This window comes from Bidens hawaiensis, unplaced genomic scaffold (genome assembly GCF_021521415.1).
Source record: "Bidens hawaiensis isolate Kalapana, Puna unplaced genomic scaffold, B.hawaiensis_p1.1 tig00013870_1, whole genome shotgun sequence".
Taxonomy (NCBI): domain Eukaryota; kingdom Viridiplantae; phylum Streptophyta; class Magnoliopsida; order Asterales; family Asteraceae; genus Bidens; species Bidens hawaiensis.
In genome coordinates, this window is record NW_027492187.1 from 81,473 (window position 1) to 93,761 (window position 12,289).

Sequence of the window (12,289 nt, forward strand, 5' to 3'; positions counted from 1 at the left end):
CCATGAAGATTAAAAGCCTTCCAAGTTCCACTCCTACAATGAAACATTTGTGCCTTATCATTTTGTATTTCTTGATTTTTCCTTTGGGGGGGGCTAAAACATCTAAACACGTGTATAATCAAATGTCACCTTGAAACTTGAAAATGTAACATGGAGGGCTAAAAATGCCTAGAATCACTCAAGTTCAGTTTATTCCTTCCACTTTGGCTTATTTTTCACAATGTTCCAAACATGGTTGTAAGTGAACATCTTCTCTTGCCTTTTTAGGTGCATGTCACGTGTAGAACTCATCAATAGATCATCAGACCAACCACTTCGTTATTTGATTAGGGTTTTCATTAAGAGAAATCTTTTTCTATTGCAAAATTACAAGTTTGATATGACTTCAAGATTGTTGAAATAGATGTTGAAGGTTTAGAAAAGCAAGAGTAAAAGCATTTGAACGTGTGAATAAATGGCCGGTTGTATTCATGGTACTTTTGATGGGATGGGGGTGGATTTGAAATTGGTACATAATTTTTATATAATCTTCTATATATCATCTACCAACAAGAGTCGTTTAACCTCATTCGTCCACAAACCATTTTGAGACGCTTTTGCACAAGAACATCCATTCCTCCTCACTCCTCTATATCAACCCCTCTACCTTCTCCACATAGTCTTCTTTCTTGACTCTAAGGTATAAGTTTGGTTTTCTTTGTTTATTAAAGGTATGTTATTTCCATGTTTCTTAACTTACCACTAACAAAAGAACGAGTATCACCAACGATGATATACCGGCTGCATTCTTCTACCAATAATCACATATGGATCCTAATAAAACACAAAACTAAAAAAAACAAGAAACAGAAAACCAAATGTCCGTCAGTTCTGTTGATCAATTATTCATGTATATAATAGAAAACATGAATATTATGATAAACCTACAACTAAAACATACTTGTCACAGCAGAGAGAGAAGCCACCGTTCATGAGAAAGATTCAGACGACATGATAGTCAGCTTGGTCGTGTTTCCCTTTAGGATTTATATTAGTGATGCGGATTAGGGTTCTTGAGAAACCGAATAATATATATAGAGAGAGAGGGTCATGAAATTATTATGTGATGTTTAGGGTTATGTTGTATGATGTTAATTAGCCTCTTCATATAATTATATATACACCCAAGGGGAAACCATTGATTAGCAAGAAATGGTAATTCGGTTCATCAACAATTACCTAGCTAATAATAATAAGATATAATTAATTAACTTTGATCTAAGATAATATAAATAATCATGAGGTCATACATATATATATATTCATATATTTATTCTTACAAGTTCTATTTTGACGATCAACAACGGGTCTGCTAATTCATCATTTAGTGATTATTATAGGCAAATTACCAAATACTATCAACGCTTAGTGATTATTGTAAAGGTGAACTTTTTTTTATGTTTTTTTGTTAAATTATAGAATTGATGATGGAAGATAGAATATAAATTAATTGTTAATTTAAGTTAATTAGTTAATAAGAAAAAAAAATTAATAAACCAATATTAGTTGGTTTTCGATAATCTTAAATTTAGGGGTTTTTTAGATACACCATGGGGTGTTTTGGAAACACCCACCCATTAAGCCACGGATCGGCCGATCCGTTGCTTATGGCTTGGGTGTATTTGAAAGTTGTGTTTTTTTTGTCCTTAAGCTGTCTTTTTTGTTATTTTATTATGATTTTGTCATTTTGTTGTCTTTTGTTTTATTTACCCCTTATTTTTGTTTTGTTTGGTTTGTTTTTTTTTCGGCTCGGGTGTAACCGTTTCTTAATCGGTTTTGGAAGGTGACAACGAAACAACAATTTCGTATGTCGGGTGAAAAGGAACGAGATTTATATAATAATAACGACTTATGTTTGTTTTCTTTTTTTGTATGTCGGGTGTGATAACAGAATTTTTGTCGGATTTAAACTAATAACGAAACAACAATTTTAAGCATAACGCATGACCAGATTTATAAAATAATAATAATTAATACATTACGAGTTCGAAAAAAAAAACCAAACGAATTCGGGAAAAAGTAACAGCATACAAAAAACAAATCTAAAATGCGGCACCACCCGCGTCGTCATCGCTCCCCCCCTCGTCGAAATGTGGCGTTGGTACCATGTATTGGGCTCCATGCTGCTGGGCAGACATACAACCAACCATCCAGGTGATCTGACCGCGCATCTGTGACACGTGACGCTCTAGTCTCCGTAGCCGGGAGTCAGTGGCCGGATACAAACGCACGGCTCGATGTGTACGCGGAACGCGCTGCGGGTGCTGATGCGGTGGCTGTTATGAACACGATAAGTTAACGTTAATAAGACGAAGATACAAAAAAGAAAATTAAACGATAAAATATAACGTACCTGAACACCGTCAACCTCGGGGCCCTGAATTTCCACCTCCGGCTCCTCGATTGGCGGAGGCTCAACAAGTGGGACCTCTTCGTATGGGGGAGATTCGAAATTAGTGACCAGGTGATACCGGCGGTTAATCTTCTTGACAATTTGCATGCCCTGTGCCCGTCCACGGTCCAGCTCTCGCGGCGGAAGCGGCGGCTGAATGGGTAGAAGCCCTAGTCGGTTCCCGTAGCCCAAAGAAACCGCAATCGGCGTAACGAACGAGCCACCAACCAATTTCCCGCGGCCCTGCCTGTGCGAGTAATTGGCGAAGTAGTCGCCGAAACCGCGAGCTAGGTTGCAGTGTCTCCCCGTAAGCAGGCATCGCAAATAAAACATTTCACGGAGGTTGCAGTGATCTGAACCCCCGTGACGACCCTGTACGGTGTGAGCTATAAGCCTGTGTAGGTACCTATAAAAAAACAATAAAATATTATTATAATATAATATAATAACATATACATATACAAACCTGTGGATCGGGTCCCTTATGGCTGAGGCTTTGCAGTCTGGCTCGAATTCTCCGTCCTTTATAGGCCAAGGTGTATCGCTAATCGTCGTCCAAAAACGTCTCAACACGTCATCTGGTGTTTCGTATATGCTCTCCGTGTAAACAGGGGTGGTTATATCCTCAATTGTGTACAAGCCTAACGCTCTGGCAAACTCCCCCATCGACAGATGACACCAAATCCCGAAAATACGGAACCGAACCTCTGCCCGACTGGTATCCGCATTTTCAACCAGCATCTGGACCTCCGGATCTCCCTCCGGGCGTGGCCTGAAACAATATTTACATGTTGGTTAAATAATAATATGTTACTTTATTTATAAGTTACTTGAAAAGGAAAAAAAAACCTGAAAACGAATGTTGAGTAAAACTCTAGCGTGAGGACCCGGTAAGCTGGCAGCTCTTCGGTAAACAATCTCTCCCACGGTGTATCGTGTCCAACAATTCTTTCTATCCTGTCTTCCGCCCGAACCATTGTTATAAACTCCCTAGACAAGATCGAGGTAGGTTTTGGCTCCATTCTCCGAAGCTGCGTAAACTTGATTTGGTAATCGGACTCCGGGTCAAGCCTCAAATCCTGGTAAATATCAAGTATGTCGTCCCCTTCAATGTATCTATCCGCCATCTATGCTTAACATATAAATATAACCCGTTATTGTCAAACTCGTAACCCAAACCCGTTTCCTTGTCAAACCCGTAACCCAAACCCATTTCAGGGTCAAACCCGTAACCCAAACCCGTTTCCGGGTCAAACCGTAAACCAAACCCGATTTATCACAAACCCAAACCCGTTAAGCCAAAACCGTTCCTCTGTTTCGGCTAAATCCAAATCCAAACCACAATCCACACAAACACTATCCAATTATCAATTCATATCATAATCAAATTCACTCTAAATTTGATCTGAACTCAAACCGAAACCAAAATTATAAAAATAAGCAATAAAAGAGTCTCTAATTACGGATCCACTAATTAAATCAAGAGCAATCGAACAAGGTAACCCAAAACCGTTTATCACAAACCCAAACCCGTTAAACATCATACTCGTAACCCAAACCCGTTTTCTATCCATCCCTTAATCCAAACCCTTAAATCAACCAGTTTGATTAACAAACCCGTAAACCCTTAATCTAAATGAACACCTATTTCAAAATAGAGTAAAACATAGTTACCTTATTGTTGTCGGGTCGGAGTTGGTGACGAAGTTCGGGACTATTGGGGGACGGCAAATTAGGGTTTTAGTGTCAAATGTGGTGTTTGTTTGAAATGGAATGTGTAAACTGGTGGGGGGAGGCGGGTTAGGGTTGTGTTTAACGGCGATCCTCGGCTTATCGACCCCTAAGCGGCGGATCCGATCTACTTTTTGAAGATATTTATTAATATTTTAATAGTACTGGTATTATTTTATATTTTTTTTAAAAAATATATTTTAACATGATATATTTAATTATTTAAAAAATATAAATTAACGAAAGAATTTTTTTAAATATCATATCTTATATTTTTTAAATAATTTTTTATCATGTTTTATATTTTTAAATAAACATATTATCAGATATATTTGTTTATAAAATATATTATTTTTAAGTTTTTATCATGTTTTATTTTTATAAATAAACATATTATTTTTAAGTTTTTATCATGTTTTATTTTTATAAATAAACATATTATTTTTAAGTTTTTATCATGTTTTATGTTTCTAAATATCAAGTTTTATATTTTTAAATAATTTTTTTATCAAGTTATTTTTATTTAATAACACAAACATTTTAACCCTAATTATTGCTAATAATACAAAACATCTCAAACATTTTACAGATCATCCTAAATAAACTGGCTCTTCAGTTTGCACTCGCCAAGTTTCCCTTATTTGCATATACTCTTTTATACGATCTTCGTACAAAGACCTCCATTCGTGCGCCGCTTCGTTGGCGTATCCTTCCCATTGACGTGCCGGTAGCGACACGGGGAAATTCTCTTCTAATTGTATGTTGAGCCAATGATTATCCTTAACATTTAACACTACTATTACCGGAATCTGAGATAGTGGTTCCGGACTCATTCTCATTGGGAAGTAACTCTCACTGTAGGTCAGATGGAGGTTGATTAAAACACAGTCATACGTCTGAGCCACTACGTGTCCGTGCCCAGGTAACTTAAACCACCTACTCATTTGCTGGAATAAAGCAGACGTTGAGTAGTCCAGCGAATCACGAACCGTGTCATAATTACCGGTTACCTCGTAGTTCAACCTTTCGCTCCACCGGGATTTGTTAGTGACCATCTCATTCCTCATGCTTGCTCTGACCTCCTTCCAGTTCTGTTGACGCATGCCTAAGCCGACAGCGATTGCTCTGAAACCGCAATTACCATCTGGCCTTACATCTTTTATTCCTGAAATGAACGGGTATGCCCATGTGGGAATGAGGTGCCTATAACATTCTATGATTGGGACACCCTTAGGGTTACGCAGTAATGGAAAACCAAGGTCGGTTGGAGTCTCATGTTTTTTAGATGAGCGTTTCGGTGGTTTAGGTATCTTAAACCGAGCATGTGACTGAGACTGGGAACGCGACAACGATTGGGTGGGGGCTTCGGGTGTTGGTTGCCGTGACATAGAGGGGGCGTAGGAGCTGTGTATGTGGGGATCAAAAGACATGGAGGGGGCGTAGGAGCTGTGTCTGTGGGGATCAAATGACGGGGAGGTAGCGTAGGAGCTCTGCCTGTGGGGATCAAATGACGGGGAGGGGGCGTAGGAGCTGTGTATGTGGGGATCAAATGACGGGGAAAGGGCGTAGGAGCTGTGTCTGTGGGGATCAAATGACGGGGAGGGGGCGTAGGAGCTGTGTCTGTGGGGATCAATTGACGGGGACGGGGAGTACGACCTGTGTCTGTGGGTATCAGTTGACGGGGACGGGGAGTACGAGCTCTGTCTAATGATATCTCTTTTCTTGGCTTGTTGGTTTAGATTTGGACGCCCCTTAGGGTCGTCTCGTTTTTCAGGCTCCTCCTTGTTTGATTTCCCAGGAAGAACAGACATTATCTTTAAGAATAGACTTTTTTTTTGCATTCGGTTGTTTTGTCCTAGAACTTGTTTTTTCACATGTTCCAGTTCCGCTTCATAGTCTGGTTCTTCGTGTCCAACAGACGCCGGACTGAAATCGAGCTTCCTCCAAAAGGGGTCTATGTCTTTTAATGGAATGCGTATATTGTTAATAGTGAGCCAGTTAAGCTTACAAGCACACGACAAGCCCCATGATGTTTGTAACCGGTGGTCGCACTCCGCCCCCGTATCTAGCAATGTGTCAAGCAAGGTCAGCTCTTTGTCAAGTTTAGCGATAGCAAAAAGTGACACCCTGCTATGTAGCTTTTCAAACAAAGTCAACTGATGGTACTTCTTGACCCTAACACGGGAGTCTTCAAGGGTCGCACTGATTTCTTCCATTTGGGAATTCACGACTTCAAGGGCAAACGCCGCAATAGAGTCTAGCGAATTGTTCGACCCCGAAAGGTGTCTCTTCAAGTTTGCGTGCTGGCCCTCTACTCTGTTTGTTGTATGCTCGCCGAAGTTTAGTCGGTCGTCAATCCAGCACGACACGAACTTCTCTTTGTATGGTACCAACCAGTTGTCGCGAATATAATACCAAGCTTCTACAAACAAATAATAAAAAAAAACAATTTAGGCAATGTACAACTATAATCTAAAATCATGTTTACATAAAGGACAAAGACTTACCACGTCTGCCGTGTCCAGCTAACGCGGCTTCCATTTGACCGCAGTTGTAGTCGTACATAGATTTTGTTGGCGACTCATACAGTACTTTCCACCAGTAATTGAATGATTTAGAGATATCATCCTGGAAAAGACTCTTATGTTTTCTCTGTATGTTCTGCATGATGTGCCACCTACAAAGGTTTTTGGTAGCATTGGGAAAGACTGTTTCACAGGCATTCATCAAGGCTTGGTCCCTGTCAGTCAGGATGACACGCGGCTCCCTGCAGTCGACGAGCATGCCTTTAAGGCGTTCAAGGGCCCATGTGAAGTTACACTCTTGCTCCCTAAAGATAACTGCGTGCGCAATACAGAAAGACTTTGATGTCGACGTCACACCAACAAACTGAACGAACAGCCACTTGTACATGTTGGTGTTGTACGTCGTGTCAATCAGCAACAAATCTGGGAACGCACGCCACATGGTATGCGACTTCTCGTGAGAAAAGAAAACATTCTCCGTCCTATTGGTGGAAGGATTCTCCCATGTGTAAAAGGTAAACCCATGGATTTGAAGAAAGTTTTCAAGTACCTACGTTGGGTTTAACAAAAAATTAATAAATATTACAAATATTGTTATTAAACATGATTATTATAATACAATGATATTAAATGATATTATTAATAATATTCTTATTAAATCTTACAGAATATATATTTTTTATATATGATAAAACAAAACAATATATATTCAAAATAATATATATTAAAAAGACACTTACAAAATAATAATATTCTAACAACAAGTACCTGCATGGGGGTGTCTGATGTGTGAAAATATATATTATAAATAAGGACCGAATCACAATTAAGTTTTAAATTTATAAAAACGAAAATCCTATAGAAACCACACAAAACCGGCAAGTGTACCGATCATAAATAGTATAGCATTCAAGGAAGTCCGGATGTCGAACTCAAGGACACGTGAAAACGATTTTGATTACTAAAACTCTTACAAAGACTCACCCAAAACATTTATTTGATTTTTTTAGACTTTATTTAACTACTTAACTTAATTAAATGAAAACTTTTGAACAAACACTTTTTAGAAAACTTTCGGATTAAATTCAATATGTAAAAACTTCTACCTAGGACTGACTCGTGTTTAATGAAAATGACAACGGATTGGAAAAACGTTTAAGATACCGGTTTCAAAAGATGACACAATTAAAAATCCTTTAAGACAGTCAAATTACTTTTCAGTCTCATCAACTAATCTCTAGTTCATTTTAATTGATTATTAAAACATTACCGGATAATTAATTAATTACGTGTTCTAATGACGAATTACCTTTCGGTCTCATCGACACACCATCCCATGGAACACCCAGTTATGTAACCAAGAACAGAGGAACAATTTAACCAAACCCTAATTAAGCCAACTCATTGCACATAACACTTAAATTCAACAAGAGCAAAACCCGCTTTCGCGCGGTCCTAATTCTAGCAAATAAAAGATATGTAAAAACTTTACTTCCTATCACCTTTCGGTCTCAAGGAAGGTATATTAACTGATTTTATATGATTAGTTACCCAACATATCCCTACGGTGATCAACCCGCAATAAAACCCAAAACACCAAGTAATAGGCTAAACTATGCAAACGATAATCAAAACCGATTCAATTAAAGCAAGCAAGTGGGAATTAAGTAACACATCAAAAATCACAGCCAACATACAACCTAATTATATGGTCTAATCAAACTTTACATAATCATGTTTACAACTTAAACATTACCAATCCGTTTATTATGTCAATTACATGTCAACACTACATCATTCCTAGGTAGAACAACGAGTTTAGCTCATAATCAAATTTGGACAGCCGTGAACACTTAATAAAAACATCATATTAACCAACATAAACATCATAAAACTCAACCAAGATTCAAGATCAATCAATAATAAACCAAACCACTAGTTACTTGCAAAACAATTCACTTTGAAAGATCAAAACAACTAGTTAAACAATCTTGAACAATAGAACAAAGTTTATAGAGGTTTACTATGATTATGTGGCTGATATTATGGATTAAAAACACTTGTAGCTGCTGTCCCAAACCTCTCTTTGCTGTCTTCTTTCTTTTCCAGCCGTCACAAACACCTAGCCGCCTCTTTTTCTTCTCTTCTTTGCTGCTGCGATCGGAACTGCTGCTGTCCAAAACCTTGCTGCCGATCGGACTAGTATAGGGGCTGTTAGGGTTAGGTTTTTTATGTTGATAATTGGCTGATTACTCTTGGAAAATAATCAGTAATAATACTTAATATTATGGGTCTTTAAGGCCTTTAGTATCTTGCATGGGTTGGGCCTTTAACATATTTGAAAACTTGACACTTAAACCCTTCAAGTTCCTTTTTTTCTTGTTCTTTCTTTCTTCTTTGCATCACCTACACAAGTTAACATGTCTTTGTAATATTTATCATTTAAACCCTTGAAGACATATAAAAGTAATACTTTATTAATAAAAACATGATAAAAACGTAAGGAAAAGATGTGTGTTTTGCAACACATCAAACATCCCCACACTTGAACCTTTTTCGTCCCTGAAAAAGTAGTCTACACAGGATCATAACCAAGTGAAAGACACAACAAACTCTCAGATTATTATTATTCTTTTAAAGCACAAGAAACAGCTCAACACATTGACCGCGATTGCCGATATTGTTGTCCACTTAAACCCAGCCACCAGCCAATCAAGCCCCCCTTTTCGCATTAAACATTTTAAGATAAAAAATTTAGGCTACACCTACCCCATCTCAGACAAAGGGAGCTAGAAAAAAAACCAGAGTCGAAGCAAAATGGCTTGACAAATCACCATAAGCCAAGGACTCGTTGATGGTACTAATTAGATGCACTCGGTGAAATTTTGATGGATGAATGGTCTGTGGAGGTCGTACGAGCTATTCCTAAATATTATTGGACTTTCTCATATAAATCCCTAATAATATTTATTGACTAAGGATCTTCGAGCCCCAATAGCGATAACCTCAGAGTCACTATCCCCTTAGCAACGCGTAAGCTCTAAGTCCCGTCTAGTATGTGCTTCTTTGGCACTCTAACTTTAGCGAATTCTCATTTGGCATTTTACATTACAAAACATTTCTTCATAAGCATTGTGCTTTTTCTTCAATGGTCTTCGATGATCTTCATAAGCATTGTGCTTTTTCTTCAATTGTCTTCGATAATTTGACTTTTGAGACCAATACATAGAGAACTTTGAATACTTTTTTTTTTATATCACCCTAAAATATATAACTAAATCTAAGCTCGTAGAAAGATGGACATGTGGTGTGTGCTGTTTTGAGTGCATCTAAGTCTTACCATCACAAAGTACTCAAATTATGGTAATCCTCCCTAAGCATCGAAATTCGGTTTCACCATTTTAAAATTATTATACATATAAAAACATGCTAAAGAGGACCATCAAAGCTAGTTGGGCCTACCGACACATCCCAAAATCAGATATGTGAACCATCCCTTCTTTTATTATTATATTATATATTTAAAAGTTCCGATAGTTCGTAAGCACATTAGTAATAATATCATTTCCTGCTTAACGTAGAACAAAACAAAACTCAAGGGACATTTTTTCTTTAAAGCTCATTTATTTATTTATTTTTATATAAATTTTTAAATATTAACTCTCAAAATTTTCAATATCCTTTATTTTTCTTAAAAATGAAAACGTCAGTTCCCCATCCCCACACTTAAATTTCACATTGTCCTCAATGTGAGACAAGGAAAAGACAAAACTAAACATATAGAAAAATAAAGTGGAACAGACTCCCCTGGTATATGTGATCATGCAAGTGTGCGGTGAATCATGTTCCTCGCCCTCCTATTCGAACGCAAGCTTAAAACTCCGGTGCTGTCTATCAAGCTATCACTAACGAACGAAAGCGGCATTCCTAAAGAAAAGTGCATCCCCACACTTGTTTAAAACTCCAGCTCATTAACCCTCATCAACCAACCAAGGAATAACCTGCAAGTAAGAGAAGAAACACCCAGCAAAACTCGGAAATAAACATAAAAATGAAAATAGAACAATAAGGAAAGATATTACCGGGTTTGCCTCCCGGGAAGCGCTAAGTTTATTGAATAGTCTTCAGTCGGACTCGCTCCCGAAACCTCAATCAGGAGGCTTCTCCTTTATCCTCTTCCCATCGATGCTCCTTAACGCTCTCCTCTTACAATCGGTCGGGAAGAAACCAACTGCACAACTCTCATGGGCCCAAACATACAACAAAAACTTGAAGTGAAACGGGAGTGACGAACTCTTCTGCACACCATGATCTCTGAGCTTAGATATCCTCCTTATTCTTTTAGCCAACCTTCTAAACCTCGACACTTCCCGAATGGAGATTGAGTACGGTTCATGTTTTGGTTTTTCATATTCAAAGTGCAATGGTGGAGAGACTGATTCACCAACCACCTCATGGCTCTCCTAACAAGGCTCATTCTTGATCCCCGCACTTGGCTCGTTATACAATAGATCCTCAAGCAACTTCAAATCACCAAGCGGGTCAAACTCTCCTTCATCTATCATGGTAAAATCCATAGACTCTTCGCCAAACTCACCCATGAACTCGTCCTCCCAAGAGGGAACATACTCCTCTGCTCTTTGCTCCTCCATTCCGGTATCTTCAATCTCGCTCAGGGTTTCAAACCAAGGTGGATTCAAAGGAGGAACATATTCCAAATCATTTCTAATGGCAAACAATACATCATCCATTGTTTCCTCCAATTCTGGGGTGGGCTCTAATATATTGCCTGACAAGTCCATAAACCCTAAGAAGTTCCCCATTTGATCATATGCAAATCGGTATGGAGGAGGCTTTGCCAAAAGTGATTCCCATGGGCTTTTCGTGCTTCGATTTCTATAGTTCTCCTCTCATAAGCATCATGCACCCAGTGATCTCCGCCACACACTTTGCACCATGGCGTTCCAACGTGTCGTCCGGACATATTTCCTTTAAAGAACACTCAAAAGAGAAGGATCACGGGCACCAGATAAAAACGGAATAGAATACTTAAAATAAAACTAAACTAAAACTAAACTACAAAAGGCAAGTCTCTACTCGAGTCATTCTCAATACGCTTCTAACCGTGTCCTCGGCAACGGCGCCAAAAACTTGATGTGTGAAAATATATATTATAAATAAGGACCGAATCACAATTAAGTTTTAAATTTATAAAAACGAAAATCCTATAGAAACCACACAAAAACCGGCAAGTGTACCGATCATAAATAGTATAGCATTCAAGGAAGTCCGGATGTCGAACTCAAGGACACGTGAAAACGATTTTGATTACTAAAACTCTTACAAAGACTCACCCAAAACATTTATTTGATTTTTTTAGACTTTATTTAACTACTTAACTTAATTAAATGAAAACTTTTGAACAAACACCTTTTAGAAAACTTTCGGATTAAATTCAATATGTAAAAACGTCTACCTAGGACTGACTCGTGTTTAATGAAAATGACAACGGATTGGAAAAACGTTTAAGATACCGGTTTCAAAAGATGACACAATTAAAAATCCTTTAAGACAGTCAAATTACTTTTCAGTCTCATCAACT

General features: G+C 38.0%; 1 protein-coding gene across 1 annotated transcript; it reads right to left on the bottom strand.

Annotated features, from left to right (window-relative positions):
- Nucleotides 1-4,752: 4,752 nt before the first annotated feature.
- On the bottom strand, nucleotides 4,753-7,129 carry LOC143545204 (uncharacterized). The gene is made up of 3 exons (XM_077037128.1): nucleotides 6,670-7,129; nucleotides 5,819-6,584; nucleotides 4,753-5,287 (listed from the first exon to the last, which is right to left on the bottom strand). Exons 1-3 carry the CDS (start codon nucleotides 7,127-7,129, stop codon nucleotides 4,753-4,755), a joined length of 1,761 nt encoding a protein of 586 aa, XP_076893243.1.
- Between the last annotated feature and the right edge of the window lie 5,160 nt (nucleotides 7,130-12,289).